Source organism: Symphodus melops (genome assembly GCF_947650265.1).
Source record: "Symphodus melops genome assembly, chromosome: 21".
Lineage (NCBI taxonomy): Eukaryota > Metazoa > Chordata > Actinopteri > Labriformes > Labridae > Symphodus > Symphodus melops.
Window position 1 is genome coordinate 18,168,095 of NC_136711.1, and position 18,245 is coordinate 18,186,339.

An 18,245-nucleotide genomic window follows, 5' to 3' on the forward strand; every position below is an offset into this window, starting at 1 on the left:
ACCAGCCTACAGCTCTTACATCCATTTCCTCATGACTGTAGTTTCATCCAATTAGAGTTAAGAATAACATTTTTGACATTTATAAACTTTTTCCCCCCCTTAAATTGTACAGTGATTGCTTGAGATGTGGATATTCTCAGATGTTAGATTCTTTCTTTTTTTTAAATGTTATCAGCAGGAAATGTATAAATGCCTTAATTGAATGAATTTAATGTCCCTGTGTATGTAATAATCCAGCTGTCACAGAGGGAAACTGGAGGGGTTAAGTGATTATAATGGACGTAGTCTAGCTTAAGCATGCCAATAGATTTATTTATTTGCTGACATTTTGAAGGTGATGCAGATTTCTGTCAGTGTGCTCAGAAATGCACTTTCACCAGATTTTAATACAACATTGAATTTTTCAAGCATGATCAATAGCATGTTGACCTTTTTGCAAGTGGAATGAACAAGTAAAGTGGACTGAAATGTAGAAGCGATAATATTGATGTAACTATAGTGTAAACTTTATCAGAAACCCTGTGCTAAATGTAGCTTCTTCAGTTTATTTAGCTCAGGTAAATGTGAAGCTCTGGATCTTAAGTCTCAAAAGCTAAAATGCATGTCACTTGCATGTCTGTTGTTTGTCTGTTTATTTCCTGTCAGATGAAAGCCAATCACAGAAGAAAAGAATTAGTTTTTAAACCCACACTGAGCTTTTGAATAAGAGAATCAACCATAGCATGAATTGTTTTCATTTGACAGGACTGAAATCGTCTGACATATGTTTGCTTATATAGAGTGCTGCAGGATGTTATTTTTGTAACACAGCCCTTAAGTTAGCATCACATTGCTTCCTTCAACAAAAGCCTAATGGATGAGTGCCAATGCAATTTTGATTGGTGCACATTGCTCAGCTTTGTTATACTGTCCTTGCAATGAGTTGCAGATCTTCAAGGCCAGGCAGTTAGCTAAAAAGTGTAAGTTATTGGACAGTTGTTATTGTTATGTTATTGCATAGGAGGCCTACTCCTATATTTTGTTTTTAAACTGCAACAAACCACACATTGAAAAGTACATTAGAAAACAAAAAACAGAAAATAAAGCACAAGCAACCATTAGCTAACATAAACATGCTTAGTCATGCTGTTAGCTTGCAGCTCTGCTAGCTATCAATTTATTCAAATTGAATCGTCGAAAGCAACTTGAAAAATCTCTCTCTCTCTCTGCACTCTGTTCTACGTTCAGTATTTCTCCACAATATCCCTGAATTTTACTGTAATTGCATTTTACAACTTTTCGGATATGCTTTTTAAAAAGGGTCATTGAAGTGTTCGTATTTTGAGGTTGGCGTACCTGAAAATGTATCCACTGGTTTATAAACATCTCTTTCTCCATGTAAGCTTATGCGAAAAAATATTTTTGGGCCCAATGGCGTAACGTCACTCTGCAATACCAGGTTTGGCTACGATGTAAAATTGGCTTTTACAGTCAGCACATTTCCTGGGAGCTTTGGCGACACCCATTAAAATCCCAGATTTTTCTGTATCTCTCCGGTTGGTCAAGGCTAAATTAATCATAAATTAGAATAACTACAAGTGTGGCTGACTGTACTGACGGGTTTTAGCATTGTCGCTATTATTTAAGGTCAACTCCAACACTTTGCCTGACAAGTGATTGATCAAAAGTAACCAATGGGGGATGTCACTAAATATACATCATGGTTCTATACAGATTATGGTTAGTGGGTGTTTTAAATCAGCACAAGTTCTGTAGCCTGATTTAGCCTGTTTTTTGTGACCCTGATGACAGGTGCTAATCACATACAAATTACATGTGAGGTTGCCTACTTGCTGGCTAATTTTAGGTTGTCAAAAATACATAAACATCTTTTAAATTTTACTCACACAGAGTCCTTATTTCAGGGGTATAACCATAATCGTGTTCTAAAACCCCATTGACTTTGAGACGAGGGAACCGAAGGGGCAAATATGCTCAATGATTTAATGGTTTTTCAACTTATGCTGTAGCACTCTATTAGGATTCTTGCCTTACTGACCTGGTCAGTGTCAGGTTGTAGTGCACAAAACTTGCCCAAAAGTGTCACCCTAGGAAAGTAGAGATATTTTTCTGTTTGTTTGAAACAGAAAATCCACGACTCATTTTATGTTCTCAATTTTTTAAAGCACGTTCTGCTCAGCTCTAGTCTGCTGCGCTCTGTTAGCCTGCTTTTAGCTCACTGCCGTTCTTCTGTTATGTCCCATCATGCTTTGCTCACAGCTCATTACGCGTCAATTTTAGCATCTTTCCCTTCGTCTCTAAAGGACTCTCTTTATTTTCTTTGTCTTTTCACTATAGAGTGGCTTCACTCCTCTTCACATCGCAGCTCACTACGGAAACATCAACGTAGCAACACTCCTGCTGAACAGAGGGGCAGCTGTGGACTTCAAGGCAAGGGTAGGAACACACACACACACACACACACACAGAGACCTTTTGAAATGAGAGCTGCTGCAACCTCTCGCTCCAAAACCCTCGTATTGGATCATGTGCATGTCCGTGTGTACAGGAATGTTATAGTGACACACGTCCGAGTCCGATGCACAGCTGTGCACGTCACTCTGCTGCAGGAAACATAAACATGTTCTCTGTCTGCTATGTTTAACACCCTGTTGACTGTCTGATTGGATGCTGGGTTTTTAGGGGTTTAGAAAAACTGGGTGGGGCTTCATACAGGTTTCATACAGAGTCAAGATTTTGTTGGTGCATGTTTTGATTACTGCAGCAGAAAAGTATTTAATTTTGATCATATGAGAATGATGAGAATGATTTTGATATTGTTGATTTGAAGTCAGTTAATGTAGTCTGCTCGTCTTCTTTGAACAGAGAGGGTAAGTAAGTTCCCCTATGAGAACAGTTCCAAACATGAACTTTCATTTAGTTTTCAGCAGTTTTAGGAAACAACAGAGCCCTTAAAAAAAAAAAAAAAAACTCATAAAAAGACATACTGTCACTGTATGTTTGCTGGAGTAGGAGCAGAGAAAACCCAAAGAGAGAGTAAATGGTTCTGTTTAAGTTGCCTGATGGTTACATCCTCTAGAGGGGGATGTTGATCCACTTTCCCTCTATAATTTTCTCCCCGCTCTGTCAAATGGAGACACTGAATATGTTTAGTATCAGAAGATCGTTGTTTTCAAACACCCTAAAATAGCCTCTTAAAACCAATGACTGTAGAGATGAAAAACAAAATATTTCTTCTTTTTCTCCTTCAGAATGACATCACACCGCTGCACGTAGCATCCAAACGTGGAAACGGCAACATGGTGCGACTGCTGCTGGAGAGAGGGGCCAAGATAGATGCTCGGACCAAGGTAAAGATGAACAGAGTTTGATGTTGAAGGTGACACCAACTCAGAGAAACAAAAACATTTATTTGACAAGTTAAAGGCTTGCTAAAGACAGACAGAAAAATACTTAATACGAAGCAGCAGATGTGGTTATGCCTCTTTAAAGTAAGCCTTGACAATTTTACTTCAAATAAAGGATCATAACATTCCCATATATTAAACGTTAAGGTGTCAAAATCAGGGTCTCATCATTAAGGTTGGAAGGTCAAAAAGCGTCTCTTTTTCCCCTCAGGACGGTCTGACTCCTCTGCACTGCGGGGCGAGGAGCGGTCACGAGCAGGTGGTGGAGATGCTGCTGGACAGAGGAGCTCCGATACTGTCCAAGACAAAGGTACACCTCCAACCTGTGATCCTTTCTCACCCTCCTTTTCCTACCGTGTAACATTTACTGAGGAAAAAGTCAAATTACTCTCACGTCTTGCTCAGTGAAAGTCCAGCTTGACTTGTTGACCTTCTTCTTTTTTGTCTTCTTGTTTCCTCCAGAACGGTTTGTCTCCGCTCCACATGGCGACGCAGGGCGACCACTTGAACTGCGTCCAGCTGCTGCTGCACCACGAGGTGCCTGTGGACGACGTGACCAACGACTACCTGACGGCGCTGCACGTGGCCGCACACTGTGGACACTACAAGGTGGCGAAGGTGATCGTGGACAAGAAGGCTAACCCCAACGCTAAGGCACTGGTGAGGATAAGACGAGGGAGTGGGGGAGTTTCAACTTACAATACAGTGATGTGCTGCTAAAATCTGTCGTCCTTGTTCAATAAAACAAAACAATACATTTCATACAAAAGAACAACAAGCACATTACACCAAGACCCATAATGTCACATACAAACACAGCTAGTTGATTAAAAGAGGGTTGTGCTTGGGGAAAAAGGGATTAGATAGTTAGTTTTGGTCCTGTTCTTTATTCTGTCACACTTTTTGAACCATCTGAGTTTCAAACTTTATCAAAATGTTGATGAAACAAATCTGATTGGTTTTAAAAAATATTCAAAATGTGGGTTGTTTTAGCGCCGGATCGCCAGTCTCTTCATCTGTCCGATCTAATAGAGACAAAAATGGCCCGAAAAACATCTTTAAAAATATATTAAAAAATGTATTTGGGCAGCCATTTTTCAAGAAGGATTTGGTGTTGGCTCCGAAGGCTCGGCTGCTTGTGATTGAGAATCACTGATTTGAAGTACAAGTTTGGGGGAAAAAAAGTCCTGCTCTGGTGCATGTCAGCTTTTCTTAGAAAGATTTGATAACTTAAAACCTGGACCTGTTTTAGAAAAACAGATTGTGGTTTTGGAAAGCTGCAATCAGATCTCGATGACTTCATCCTCCAAGTCTTTCATTTCCTCTCTACCTCCTTTCTTACCTCCATCTTGACTCCTACTCTTTGACCCTCTCTTTGCTGTAAACAGAGAAGCAAAGGTAAGAGACTTAAAGGAAGAAGGAGATGAAGACAGGAGTGAAGGACAGAAAAGGAGGAGACAAACAGACTGACATAGATTTTATAAACCCGTTGGCTGTTTTCGGTGTTAGACAATCTGTAAGAGGAGACATCTGGGTGTGGTGAGAGCTCTGGGGACTTTATAGAGAGAGAATATAAGACGAGGAAAAAAGGGACACGGAGAGGAAAATGAAGTCATAGGAGCCAGAAACCTCAAAGTGAGGCGAGAGGAGAGAGAGAGAGAGAGAGAGAGAGAGAGAGAGAGAGAGAGAGAGGGAGGAGAGTTCGTGTTGGCGAGCGAGCAGTTGTAAAGAAAAGTATCTATTTCAGTGCAGCACACTTTTTTTTTCTTTTTCTTTTTTTTTTTTACAGCTTTTGGTTGAGTCAATTATTTCCACACATGCTCGTCTGGTTTGCTGAAGGGTTAAAAAGGAAGAAAGGGGGAGAAAAAGAAAAGAAGTTTCCCCCCCCCGGTACTGCTGCACTGTATTTTCCATACGGCTTTCCAGGTTTTGGGTTTTTTTGTGTCCTGCGAGCGCTGCGAGACCGACAAAGAAACACACACACAGAAAGTGTTTGGACTATTTTTCACCCTCAGAAATGTTGATGTTTGTCTATTGATTTGTGTGTTTTTTTTTGTAGAATGGTTTCACTCCTCTGCACATTGCCTGCAAGAAAAACAGAGTCAAGGTGATGGAGCTGCTTCTGAAGCACGGAGCGTCTATACAGGCTGTCACGGAGGTAGGAGTGTGAGTGTGTGTCTTTATGTGTGTGTGTGTGTGTGTGTGTGTGTGTGTGTGTGTGTGTTGAATTATTTCATATCGAGTGCCATCAGTTCTTCTTCTTTGATCAATTTTCACAGCCAATCAGAGCTGCCCTGTCCCTCTCTCTTCCTGTCCTCTGTGAACTTCGTCCTGGTTGAACTCATCATGTTGATGACCTGAAACTGAAACAGTTTTACTCTAAAGTTAGAAGAGTTCATAGTTTATCCATTTTGGGAAAAGAAAAAAAAAAGGTACTTTAATACACAAGTGTGTAGGTTCACCGTTATGTCTCATATTAGCTTATGTTGGTGTCATACTCTGGAATCTTTATTTTAACAAAACATCAGACAAAAATAAACATTCAGTTTTCATCACAGCCACATCCTAAAGAAGTCCAGTCTGATTATTTGGGGAAATCTTCTCAGATACAAACGCGTGTCTAGTTTATGGGATTCCTCAAATGTTCAGCTCCCCCTCCTCTGTCTGGCTTTACTCACTTCAAATCACAAACAAACAAACAAACAGGACGAGGAGCGCTGCACATGTCCACTCAGGAAGACCTGACTGTTAAACTGCCCGTCGGTGTGCATGTGAGTGTGTGTGGTTGTCTGTCTCCACATGTCAGCTCTGCGATTGATTGGCGAAGAGTTCAGGGTGTAGCCCCGCCTCTCGCCCAATGACCACTTGAATCGGCTCCAGCCCTCCTCGACCCCGAATGATGAAAGCAGTCAAGATAATGGATGGAACCAACAATGTCAAGACTGGACCCTCTTGTTTATCTGCTTTATTCTTTTATTTAAGTCACCTCTTCTTGTGCTCTCTGTCCGTGTGCAGTCCGGTCTGACTCCGATCCACGTCGCAGCTTTTATGGGACACGACAACATCGTCCACCAGCTGATCCACCACGGCGCTTCACCCAACACCAGCAACGTGGTGAGTTTAGGGAGCTCCTTCTCTTCTTCCTTTTCTTAGTTTGTGTTCGGTGCAGCTTGTAAACGCAGCATTCAGCGCCACTCACTGCAGGACGTCTACTGCCCGCAAGCTAGCGCACGCTAACACAGGCTATCCACCCGTCCGTCAATCCCATGTTAATGTAAGGAAGTGTCCATCTTGTCCATCAGTACTCGTCTTGTGAGTCACCTCTGTTGACTCAAACAAAGAGAAGAACGGAGCAAACGGAGAGGTGGAAGAGGGAGACGACTCCTGCACAGTAAACTCTTTAACCTCAAGTATTTGGTCGCCCACGCTGTGTCTGTGGCCAGGTTACCGTAGAAACTGAGTATTATGGGACGTCATTGTGGTGAGCGGGGTTTGGAGAGCGAGGGTCTCTCTCTCTCTCTTTCTCTCTCTCCCTTTTCGTCGCTCTACTTGAGACAGAAAGTTAGAGTTCCTTTAAGTTCCTTGTTGTTTTTTTTTACGAGGAAAAACATTCAGAATAACTTTAATCCCTGTTTCCTGTGTGTGTGTGTGTGTGTGTGTGTGTGTGTGTGTGTGTGTGCGCGCGTGTTCCAGAGAGGAGAGACAGCGCTCCACATGGCAGCGAGAGCCGGTCAGTCAAACGTGGTCCGGTATCTGATCCAGAATGGAGCTCGAGTGGATGCAAAAGCCAAGGTGAGACCACGTGCGATTGTTGCTTTTTTCCCGCCTTCAGATCGAAACCACTCTGTTGTCTTGGTTTTATTGAAATATTCGTGTGGTTGTCGTCGACAGGACGACCAGACTCCGCTGCACATCTCCAGCCGTATGGGTAAACAAGACATCGTCCACCAGCTGCTGGGAAACGGAGCGTTCCCGGACGCCACGACCAGCTCTGGATACACACCTCTACACCTGGCTGCCAGGGAGGGACACAGAGACGTGGCTGCTATTCTGCTCGACCAAGGAGCCAGTTTGGGCATCATTACCAAGGTAACTACGAGGGTGTTTGACATCAACATAATACAGACAACAACATACACACCTGCTTAAGGTTTTCATGTTTGCAAGCTGATCTGTCATTCAACATTTCAGAAGGTGAAATTCTAAAGAAAAGGATTTATTACATTTAAAATAAATCATGAAAATCAAATATTATTTTGTTGGAACAAACAGGGGATTTGGATTTAGTGGGATCGCTTTACTCACATCAGATCAATTTGGTTTGCTTACGTCTCAACATCAGTGACCTATATTAACCCTTTAAGGGATGAAAGGAGACGACACATAGGAGCTGTACTTTTATTTCATTCCCTGATATCCAGTCACTACCCGGAAACATCTCCGCGGTGTGCGTCTGTATTCACACTTGAGGGACTTTCCTCGGTGTTGAAACTGTGGCCATTAAACGCATCATTACAGTTTTGATTGGATGTTATGAAACGAGCGCAGAGAAACGTTTGCCAGGAACAGTTTATTCAGACTCCAGAGGAGGGATTCTGACCCGGCTCTCCCAGCTGGCAGACCGTCAAACGTAACTCACGTACTTCAGTCCAGGAGCCACTTAAGGTCTGAAAACAGTCAGGAACACAAAATGTGCGTCACGCCGCAGATGTGCAAATGTTAGCTTAGCCACAAGACCGCTCAGCACTCATGACTGATACAGACGTCAGACTGACTCTAAACTGACTCAGTCGTTTAGGTTTTTATGGAAATAAGAAGAATGGTTGAATAAGTCGATTCATCACACATTAAACCCTTTTTTTTATTATTGCTTCCCCCCCCCCCCCGCCCCCCCCATAGGCTGTTTCAGGTTAGGCTAGCAGTAATGTCGCGCGCGCGTCATGTACAGAGGTTGTAGTCCTCGTCACAGCGGTCGTGGGTTCAAATCTGATCTTGACCCTTTGCTGCATGTCGTCCCCCACTCTCTCTCCTCCCGACACTTCAGATTGGGGAAAAAAAAGGCAAAGCGGTCCAAAAAACAACTTATATATGAGTCACCTCTGTATGCATACAAAGACACACACATACAATATACACACTAACACACACACACACACACACACACACACACACACACACAGCTGGTTTTGAACCGCAGTTACGGATCAGTGTTGCCTCATAGCTGAAGAATCTGATGTAACATAAACGACACAAATCCTCTGTCCACACCCTTGAACCCTCGTTGTGTGTCATCGTTGAAGCAGCCAATAAATCCGTTTCTGATGTTATGACATCACTCTGAAACTGACTCCATCATCAGAGGTTGAACACATTAGCTTTTGTTCAGCAGCAATGTTTAAAACCTTGAGAGAAATGTGTGAACTGAAGGATTTAGAAGCAAACGGCTTTTCTTAATCATGTTTGTTTGTTGTTCTGTGTCTCCACAGAAGGGCTTCACTCCGTTGCACGTGGCGGCAAAATACGGCAAAATGGAGGTTGCCAACCTGCTGCTGCAGAAAAACGCTCCACCAGACGCTGCTGGGAAGGTAACCGCAGATTAAGTTCGGACCTGTCGGAGAAATATCCCTTAGAAGATGCAGAGAGTAAAGTGTGTGAGCACCGCAAATGGAGCTCTGCAGCTTGTTGTGTTGGCTGCTTCTTCTTAGTCACGATGTTGTTCAGTCTCCACAGAAGTTTGAGGGTGATGCATTGCTCGATTTTAACGCTGTTTTACCGTGAAGCTAATGTACAAGATGCCTCGCAGTAGCAGCTCGTAATCACACCATTGCACAGAGGTTTAATATACATCACAAAATGTCACACTTTGATACCTTGTGGTTAAACTGCAATTTTTCCCTGAGTTGCACGGCAGTGTGCGCTGCGCTCACCTGGATGGTTTACCAACACCTGACATTGTTTGTGTGTGTGTGTGTGTGTGTGTGTGTGTGTGTTCAGAGTGGACTAACTCCACTGCATGTGGCAGCTCACTATGATAACCAGAAGGTGGCGCTGCTCTTGCTCAATCAGGGAGCCTCACCGCATGCTGCTGCAAAGGTAAGAGACAGATGACGTGGGTTGTATCGAATGTTTCTGAATGAATGTATGAATCCACCAAATCTCCCCCCTCCTCTCTCTCTCTCTCTCTCTCTCTCTCTCTCTCTCTCTCTCTCTCTCTCTCCCTCTCCCTTTCTCTGCACTCTATCTCTTTCTATCTCTTTATCTCTCTCTCTTTCTGGGTGAGAGCGGGCTGACCTACTTTCAGTCACCCACATATTGAACAAGCTGAATGAAGCGTTGTGATTGGCTGGCTTGTTGCCCCCTTCCTCTCTGATAGCATTTATCCAGAAGGAGCTGACGCTGAAATTAGCCGGCCCCTAATTAGTTCCGTTCACTGATAGCATAGTGAATATGTGGAAACTGTGTTTTCAGGCAATCACACTTAATATATATACGATGTGTCTGTCTCTATTGGTGGAAATACTAACATCAGCAAAATGTTGACATAAAGATAACTGGGCCGAAAAAAAACATGATTCTCTAAGTTGTTTGAAATAAAAATGTGCACTCAAATGTATGATTGTATTTATACATATTGTCTTTGAGTTTCCACTTATAGATTGTGCTGTGGTGAGAATAACAGGAACCCACACACACACACATTAAAACACGCGTCTCTGTTTGTTGTTATACATAGAACGGTTACACACCGCTCCACATCGCAGCCAAGAAGAATCAGATGGATATCGCCACCACGCTGCTGGAGTACGGCGCCTCTACAAACACAGTTACACGCCAGGGTATCACTCCCCTGCACCTTGCCGCTCAGGAAGGAAACGTGGATATCGCTACGCTGCTGCTGGCTCGAGATGCTCCCATAAACATGGGGAATAAGGTACAGCATCAGGGTGTACAAAACCCCACTGCTTGTAGGTACAGGCAGATGTATCATAGCACATTTATAGTTTGTGTGTTTTAAAAGTTTAAAGGTCACATATGATCCTGTTTTTCAACCATAGCCAAAAAGTCTCAGAGCTCCCCAAATCATGTGTGAAGTGTGTTGTAGTAAATCCACTCTGATCCTGTATTTGATCATGTCTATAAACCCCTCTATTTCAGCCCTGCTCAGAACAGGCTGTTTCTGTGTCTGTAGCTTTAAATATGTAAATGAGCTGTGTCTGACCACGCCCCCTCTCTGAAAGGCTCCATGTCCTATTGTTTACGGTGAGAAGGCAGACTCAAGAGAGCAGAAAAATCAACGAGCTGTGGGAGTGTCACCCACCTGGGGGAGGGGCTACTGCCCTTTGTGATGTCATGAAGGGAAAATCTCCAAACAGCCTGTTTGAGCACACATTTTCTGAAAAATTGAGCAAGCAGAGGAAGTAGAGGATGGACTTTTCTCATGATTGGGGGGTTGGTAGGGTTAGTGTTTGAAAAACATGGTGACCCGTATTTTTCACGTGACCTTTAAGTCCGTTTGCACAGCTCATTTCTGTTTGTCTCTTTAGTTACATATTTACCTCTGTCTCTGTATCTAAATACTTCTGTCTCTCTTTATCCTCAGTCTGGTCTGACTCCGCTTCACTTGGCCGCACAGGAGGATAAAGTCAACGTCGCTGAGGTCTTAGTTAACCAGGGAGCAACAATCGACCCTGAGACCAAGGTAAAACAACTCATGAGTCACGTCTTAGATCTAGGTGAAATGTTTCTGACGTCATTGATCAAGCAAACGTGCTGTTTGTATCATCTCTGTGCGTAACACGCTTGTTTTTTCTGATCCACAGCTGGGATACACTCCTCTCCATGTCGCCTGTCACTATGGCAACGTTAAGATGGTCAACTTCCTGCTGAAAAATCAGGCGAAGGTCAACGCCAAGACGAAGGTAGCACTTCTAATCTGTGTGTATGATTTTCCTTCATTCGATTTTTTTTTTTTTTCCCATCTCTGACTCCTTTCTCTCTCTTTTTTTTCCGTCCCCTGCAGAACGGTTACACGCCTCTCCATCAGGCCGCACAGCAGGGACACACACACATCATCAACCTGCTGCTACATCACGGAGCGTCGCCCAATGAGCTCACAGCTGTCAGTACAAACACTCGCAAGGCCTCACGCTCCAAAAATCACAAGATTGGTTGCTGCTCGCTTTTCAATATTGTACCAACAACTCAAAACAAACCCACGATGACAGATTGCTGATTATTGTTGTTTTTGTGTCTGTAACGATGTTTCGAAGAAGAACGTAATTAACACATCATTTACTGAGCTTTTATCCTGTTCTTCCTCTGAACAGTAACAGTGCTCTGTGTGTTTGTGCACCCAGGATCATTCTCCTCAGTTTACTTCATCATTTCAAATCAGATTATAGCTCCTTTGCTCTGCAGTTGTTTCTCACGTTGAATATGAAGTGAAAAACGTGTCGACCCTGACAGAGAATAATCTTCTGTTTCATGACTCAAAGCTTCCTCTTACCTTTTGTCATTGCCTGGTTTGTTTTTTGTTTTTTTTTCCAGAATGGGAACAGCGCTTTGTCGATCGCCCGCAGGCTCGGATACATATCTGTAGTCGACACACTCAAAGTGGTCACAGAGGAAACTCTCACCACTCAGGTACGTGTGTGTGTGTGTGTGTTTGTGTGTGTCTGACAGTGAGCGCTTTTAAACATATGAGCATGGAGGCACCTCCTTTCAACGAAGACTCTCATTGGCTCTCACATGCTCAAACTAGGATCAATACTGGAGAGAGAGGTTAGAACGCCATCATGTTCATAGACCGATGCAGAGAGGAGTTTTAGTTTACCATTTCTAGTTTTTCCATTTCTAGTTGATCCTAATATGAAAAGTGGAAGTAAAACATTCCCACTTATTCCAGGCGTGTTTTTTAAAGAGAATCATCGGCAGGAAGTGTTAGAATCATTTTCACAGAAGCTTCGTGCTGATCAAAACAATGCCCTTGTTGATGCGAGTGGAAGTTATAAATGGGGCAGTGTTGGAAGTTCATCATCAATAAATGAAAGTGACAGTACAGGTCGTTCCTTTTCTTCTTCTGTGGTTTCATCCTCCTTGTTCCTTCAGGGTAATATGTGAAGAAAAAAGCTTTGAATCTGTTCTGGATTAATTGACCTTTATTGAGACATAAAAGTGCCGAGCACAGGACTGGAGTCTGTTGATTGGTTGATTTCACATTTACACTGTGTCTGTTGTTGTGCAGACTGTGACCGAGAAGCACAAGATGAACGTTCCAGAGACCTCGACCGAGGGTATAGACATGTCCGACGACGAAGGTAAGGATTCTTTGAACAGCTTTATCTCACAGCTCTCCTCGTACCGTGCATCCTCACCTCAGTGACAGAATCAGTGGTAGATCTCAGGTTACGGCTTTTTTTAAGGTAAAAGAAGTCATCTCCCCAAATCATCTGCTTTCAAGTTGTTGCTGCTGCTGCAGAGTTTTGTTTTTCCTTCATTAACTCATTTCATTTGGTTTCATCACCTGTTGTGAAAGTTAAAATCCTGATATTTGATCATTAATTTCCCCCCCCCAAAAAAAGTCAAATTCCAACCGCTGAAAGTGAAAAACAAAAACACACCTTAATTTCTTGTTTTTATGTTTGAATTATGTTTTTTTTTCCATGACTCTTTTGTTTCTTTCCCCCCTCTAACTTTCTCCTCCATCCCAATCACACAGTCTGTAAAGCCAATGTCCCCGAAATGATCACAGACGACTATATATCTGATGTGGAAGAAGGTATTTTTTAATGTTTTTTTTTACCTTTTTTCACTCCTTTTACTCTGTTTGGCCTCTGTTCTTTATATATTTCTAAACCTCTGCATTTTACACTAACTCTGCTGTAATCACTTGATTGTGAACAGAAAAATAACATGATGAGATTGCATAAAAGCACACAGACGCACTCGTCCTGTATGTATTCTGTCGTCTCGCTCTTCCTCCGCTGCTGCCCTCTTCTTCCCCTCTCTCACGCTGCGTTCTTGCAGATCCTCATGCACCAAAATGCAGCAAATATGTCCACCTCCTGGTTGCCATGCCAACAGTCTGCATATGGCGTTGCGGAGTGGGGTAAAAGATTTCTTTTCACGCTGAGGAGAAGCGACACGCACACACGATCCTTTGTGTTCCCGGGGGTTTGTGTCGGTGGCGCTTCCATTGTAGTTTCACACATTCAGAGCAAAGCAAACATGGTGTCAGCTGCTGTTGGTGTGTGTGTGTGTGTGTGTGTGTGTGTGTTTGCCTTGTGTATTGTCTCTAGTGTTGGCTGAACTTGAACTGATAAAATGAGATGCACACCAGGGAAGGACGAAAACTATAAAATCATCCACTGAGATTTCTCAACTCATTGTTTCATTTTCGGCCGGCTCATTACTGCCCCCTGGTGTTTGCATTGATGTTAAAGAACAATCTTCTTTTTTTTGTTTTTTTTTTAGCTCTTGCAGCAGTCTTCAAAGACTCACATGTACAGATATCGTGACACTCTCAGGTCTGCGTCAGTTGTTTCTATTATCTGTTCTATATAAGGCAAGCACAGATCTGTACAGAGAGGAGAATGGACTCTGTAAAAGGTCTGTCCCATGAATTAAGGAGCGATGGCTTGATGGCTTGTTTTGGTCTCCTCGTGTGATGAAGCTTCAACTTATGTAGAAAAATACCCCGCAGAGGATGATACAAAAAATTAAGATTTGAACAGCAATTACATTTTTTTTTTTAAATTCTGAAACTTTGCATTTCAGAGTTTAAAGAAGAAGAAAAGGACGATGTATAGAAATAAATTCTCATAAAGGCTTACAGGCTCTTTCTGGCGTCATGACTCAACTTAACTTTATTTATAAAGCACTTTAAACAGCCATAGCTGGGACAAAGTGCTGTACATACAGGAAGAGCATAAAACATAAGTAGAAGAATAACAGGGTTAAAACAATAAAAACAGGAACAGAGTCTCATGCTGGGTTGAAAGCCAAAGAATAAAAATGGGTTTTTAGATGAGTTTAAGACACTCACTTAGCGTGTGCATGATATCTGAAATATGGAGGATGTTCCAAAGAGTTAAAAAATGGTTGTGCTTTGTTCAAACAGAGATGGATGTTGGAAATATCTGCATCAGCTATTCCTGTAAGTCCAAAAGTCGACGATCTCGCTGTAACTAACTCTGATAACCAGTTTGAAGTGGTGCAGCTAAACTGATGCAACTAAACTCTGTGTGTGTGTGTGTGTGTGTGTGTGTGTGTGTGTGACACACAGTGTGAGAGAATTATCACCATTTTTTATGCATGTTTGTGTGCATGTTTCATGCTGCGTTTGTTGTTGTTGACGTTGTTGCTGCAGATCTATCGTAGAGCGTCCGTCTTTCATTCCTCATCTAAAAATAAATCAGCGAAACTCCATGTACACTATCACACACACACACACACACACACACACACACCAGCACACACACATACCAGCACAAATACCGGCTGAGTAACAGCAATGATTAACATCTCCAATAACACACACACACACAGTCCATGTTCTAAATCAGGACACACACAAACCCTGCTCCGATGTTCGGAAGCTGCAGCACATTTTCCAAAGAGTTTATTTTCCTGTGTTACAACGTGAACTCTAATATTTGGTCAGCATGGATGTTAAATCCGAATCAAACTAAAACATGTATCAGGCAGTGACACAGTGACCACACAAAGTCCGACATGATGCACAGCTCGGCTCTCGATTATTCACTGCCGCTGTAAATCATTCCAGTGTTGTTTTTTAGGCAAAGCTCCAATAATGTGTCTTATGTTTGCATTTCATCGCTCTTCATTCCCGCCTGGAGCTTTGACATTTCAAGTTCTAAATATAACACCAGCGGTCGTTTAAAAACAGACCCACTGCACGATGATTCAGTACTGACGGTTTTATTTTTGGACTAATAATGATTGTAGCAGCAGATAGTTGGTATAATATTTGGTGGATGTGTGTATGTCATCTCACAGGGTGAGTCAGTTTTTGACCGCTAAGCGGTGCAATGCAATGGTTACAGGCCAGTGTTTTTATTTTCATGTTGAAATATGGACATGTTGAGCCAAATCAACAGAAATAAATGAATGGCAGGATTTACTGTGAAGCTTGACTTGGACTTTCATTCATCCGAGCACGCCAGTTGTTAAACCCAGCTGCAGCGCCTCAGTGGCTTTAAGCGTCAGCCTCTCCAATGATGATAATGACTCACTTCACCCATCGTATCTACGTTACAACACAATAAACTGGCCTCATTACTGGAGCTCTAAGTTTTAATTACCCCAAAAACAAGAAACTACCGTACTCAAACATTTGCATGCAAACTGCTGCACAGTCACCGCAAAAAAACCCATCAGCTGGAGATGTTTTGGACCTGTTGAGTTCACTTGTCAAAGATGTGTGGTTAGTTATTCTAATGCCATGTTAAGGGTCAGAAGTTGCGGTGACGTATCTGTTTGGTGTAAATGTTGAGTTTGTCAGAGACTGAGCACATCAGGATCTCACAGCTGCCGGTAACGACAGAGAGACGAGCAGACGGAAAGCGTCGTGTCAAATCGAAGCGGAGCTGTTTTCTCTCTTTACTGTTCGAGTGTGTGAATGTGAGCAGACACACGGAAGCAGCTGGAGGAGTGTTAAAAAAACAAAAAAAGAAAAACTGAGAAAGACAAAGAGCATGAAACAACGTGCGAGTGTTCTGACGACAAAGAATTTGCGCTATTTAGGAGATGGAGAGATAAACAAGCGGACTGACAGGTAGAGGAATGAAGAAAAAGGACAGACCTCAGGAGAAATGTAACCCACCGTACGATAAGCATTTTTATTTCTGCTTTAAAGTGTGTATGTGACTTCTGGGTTTTATGAAACCAGCCTCAAGTGACCAATCGAAGAACTGCAGTTTTTAGCACTTCTACATTGTTGGTAAAGTAAAGAGTTGAACTCAGGTGAATCATGGATACCTGAAATCTCTTCTTTGGTTCAATGATGAAGATTTCTGCTTTATTTCTTCCACCTCTGACTGAACACACTATGAAGACGCTGTTACACACCCACTTACTATTTCTGTCCTGGATCTCTAGGTGTCTGTTGAGAAACGCGCTCTCTCTCTCTCTCTCTCTCTCTCTCTCTCTCACACACTCTGACACACACACACACACACACACTCTGGATAATCCTGGAGCAGGGTTTGGTAGGCGGGAGAAAGCTGATCTGTTTGTGTGAGCGTCGGGCTGTGAAAGAGAGATAGACAGTGTGTGTGGAGAGAGAGAGAGAGAGAGAGAGAGAGAGTTGAAAAGAGGTTACAGGTTGGAAAAAGTTAGTCCGGTTTGAAATCCTGCAAGTCGGGACTCTGGGGCTGAATGAAGTGCTTTAAAGCCGGAGGTGAGTCGTGCTGAAATGAGAAGAAGTCCCGCAGAATGGGCTGGAATGTGGCCAGATGGGGTGTGTGTTTTGGGAATAAGTGTGTGTGTGTGTGTGTGTGTGTGAGAGAGAGAGAGGGGGAGAAAGTTTCGGGGGGAGGGGTGCTGTAGCAGCAGGGGATAAGGGGACAGGAGGGGTGGAGTGGTGCGGGGGTCTCTCTCCGGTGCTTTGTGGTTGCTGGAATGCCTCCTTTTTCTTTCTCTTTTCCTATCTCCGCCTGCACGCACTTGTTACTCTCTCTCTCTCTCTCTCTCTCTCTTTCTCTCTCTCTCTCTCTCCCCCCCCCCTCTTTTTTTGAAAACTCCCCCCTCCTCTACTTTCTCTCTTTCAACTCTGCGGTCAGCGGTTCATCAGTAGGCTTACATCTACAGTAGTCCTACCTCTGAGGGGAATAGCATGCTGCTCTCTGTTTTCCTGCTGGCCTTGTAACGTATGTTTCTACTCTTTAAAAAAAAAAAAAAAAAATGTAAACAACTTATTTTAAAAAACCTCAAAAGCAATGATTATTTTCTGTGTTGCTGTGTGACAAGTGTTTAAATTCACTCTTACCAGAGTCATCTGTCTGTGCATGACTCTACTGACAGATGAACTACGTGACATAAACTTTATTTTTTTTAACGTTTACTAAAACTAACATTTCATCAAAAGGCACTGAAGGCACCACTATTTGTTGTTTGCTAGCTTTGTTAACATTTTTTTTTGTGTCCTCAGGGGACTGAGACAAAAAGCCTTCAGTGACAGCAACACTTTTGTTTGTGTGTGTTTGTTGGACCAAAGCTGAACTGGAAAAAGGCCTCTGGCTTGAAGCTTCATTGATCTGTCTGTGTAAAAGGGCTACTGTGTTGTAGTCTGCATGAACAACAGGGACAAAAAGAAACTCATATTAAAACTTATTTTAAATCTGCATTTTAAAACATTTAATTTTTCAACTGAAGGCCGAAGTTGCCTCAAATTATGTGCAGGATATTAAATTGTTTGTTGCTGACATTGCAGCCTGAGCTGAAAAATAAGCACAAGTGAGCAGGAGGTGGTTTATATAACGCAACTGGTGCACACTTTGATGGTCATGCTTGCAGCTTCAGGATCTTTTCTGACAGGGACAACTTTGGGGCTTTCCTTACTTCACTTCCTCCTACGCTTCCTCTCCAGTCCAAAGTTTTGGGCAGCTATATCAGGGCATATTTCTATAAGTCATGCTTTCGTTCTTTCTGTGACATTCCCCCTTCTGTCTCTGTGTCGTTGACCTCCAGGTGATGATGCAATGACGGGGGACACAGACAAATACCTGGCCCCCCAGGACCTGCGTGAGCTGGGGGACGACTCGCTCCCTCAGGAGGGCTACATGGGCTTCAGCGTTGGCGCTCGTTCACAGAGGTAAG

General features: G+C 42.9%; 1 protein-coding gene across 8 annotated transcripts in view; it reads left to right on the plus strand.

Moving 5' to 3' along the window:
• LOC306817478 (ankyrin-3-like) overlaps nucleotides 1-18,245 on the plus strand; it is a 117,448-nt gene that overhangs the window by 57,450 nt on the left and 41,753 nt on the right. For 5 of the 8 annotated variants that reach the window (XM_079334387.1, XM_079334388.1, XM_079334389.1 and 2 more), the window contains 19 exons: nucleotides 2,338-2,436; nucleotides 3,252-3,350; nucleotides 3,619-3,717; nucleotides 3,870-4,067; nucleotides 5,467-5,565; nucleotides 6,423-6,521; nucleotides 7,101-7,199; nucleotides 7,299-7,496; nucleotides 8,894-8,992; nucleotides 9,402-9,500; nucleotides 10,141-10,338; nucleotides 11,008-11,106; nucleotides 11,228-11,326; nucleotides 11,428-11,526; nucleotides 11,955-12,050; nucleotides 12,652-12,724; nucleotides 13,126-13,185; nucleotides 14,527-14,562; nucleotides 18,117-18,240. In XM_079334387.1, the coding sequence (XP_079190513.1) occupies nucleotides 2,338-2,436; nucleotides 3,252-3,350; nucleotides 3,619-3,717; nucleotides 3,870-4,067; nucleotides 5,467-5,565; nucleotides 6,423-6,521; nucleotides 7,101-7,199; nucleotides 7,299-7,496; nucleotides 8,894-8,992; nucleotides 9,402-9,500; nucleotides 10,141-10,338; nucleotides 11,008-11,106; nucleotides 11,228-11,326; nucleotides 11,428-11,526; nucleotides 11,955-12,050; nucleotides 12,652-12,724; nucleotides 13,126-13,185; nucleotides 14,527-14,562; nucleotides 18,117-18,240 (2,072 nt within the window). The remainder of the gene's footprint in view (nucleotides 1-2,337; nucleotides 2,437-3,251; nucleotides 3,351-3,618; nucleotides 3,718-3,869; nucleotides 4,068-5,466; nucleotides 5,566-6,422; nucleotides 6,522-7,100; nucleotides 7,200-7,298; nucleotides 7,497-8,893; nucleotides 8,993-9,401; nucleotides 9,501-10,140; nucleotides 10,339-11,007; nucleotides 11,107-11,227; nucleotides 11,327-11,427; nucleotides 11,527-11,954; nucleotides 12,051-12,651; nucleotides 12,725-13,125; nucleotides 13,186-14,526; nucleotides 14,563-18,116; nucleotides 18,241-18,245) is intronic. The other 3 variants (XM_079334384.1, XM_079334385.1, XM_079334390.1) reach the window with 2 other exon arrangements.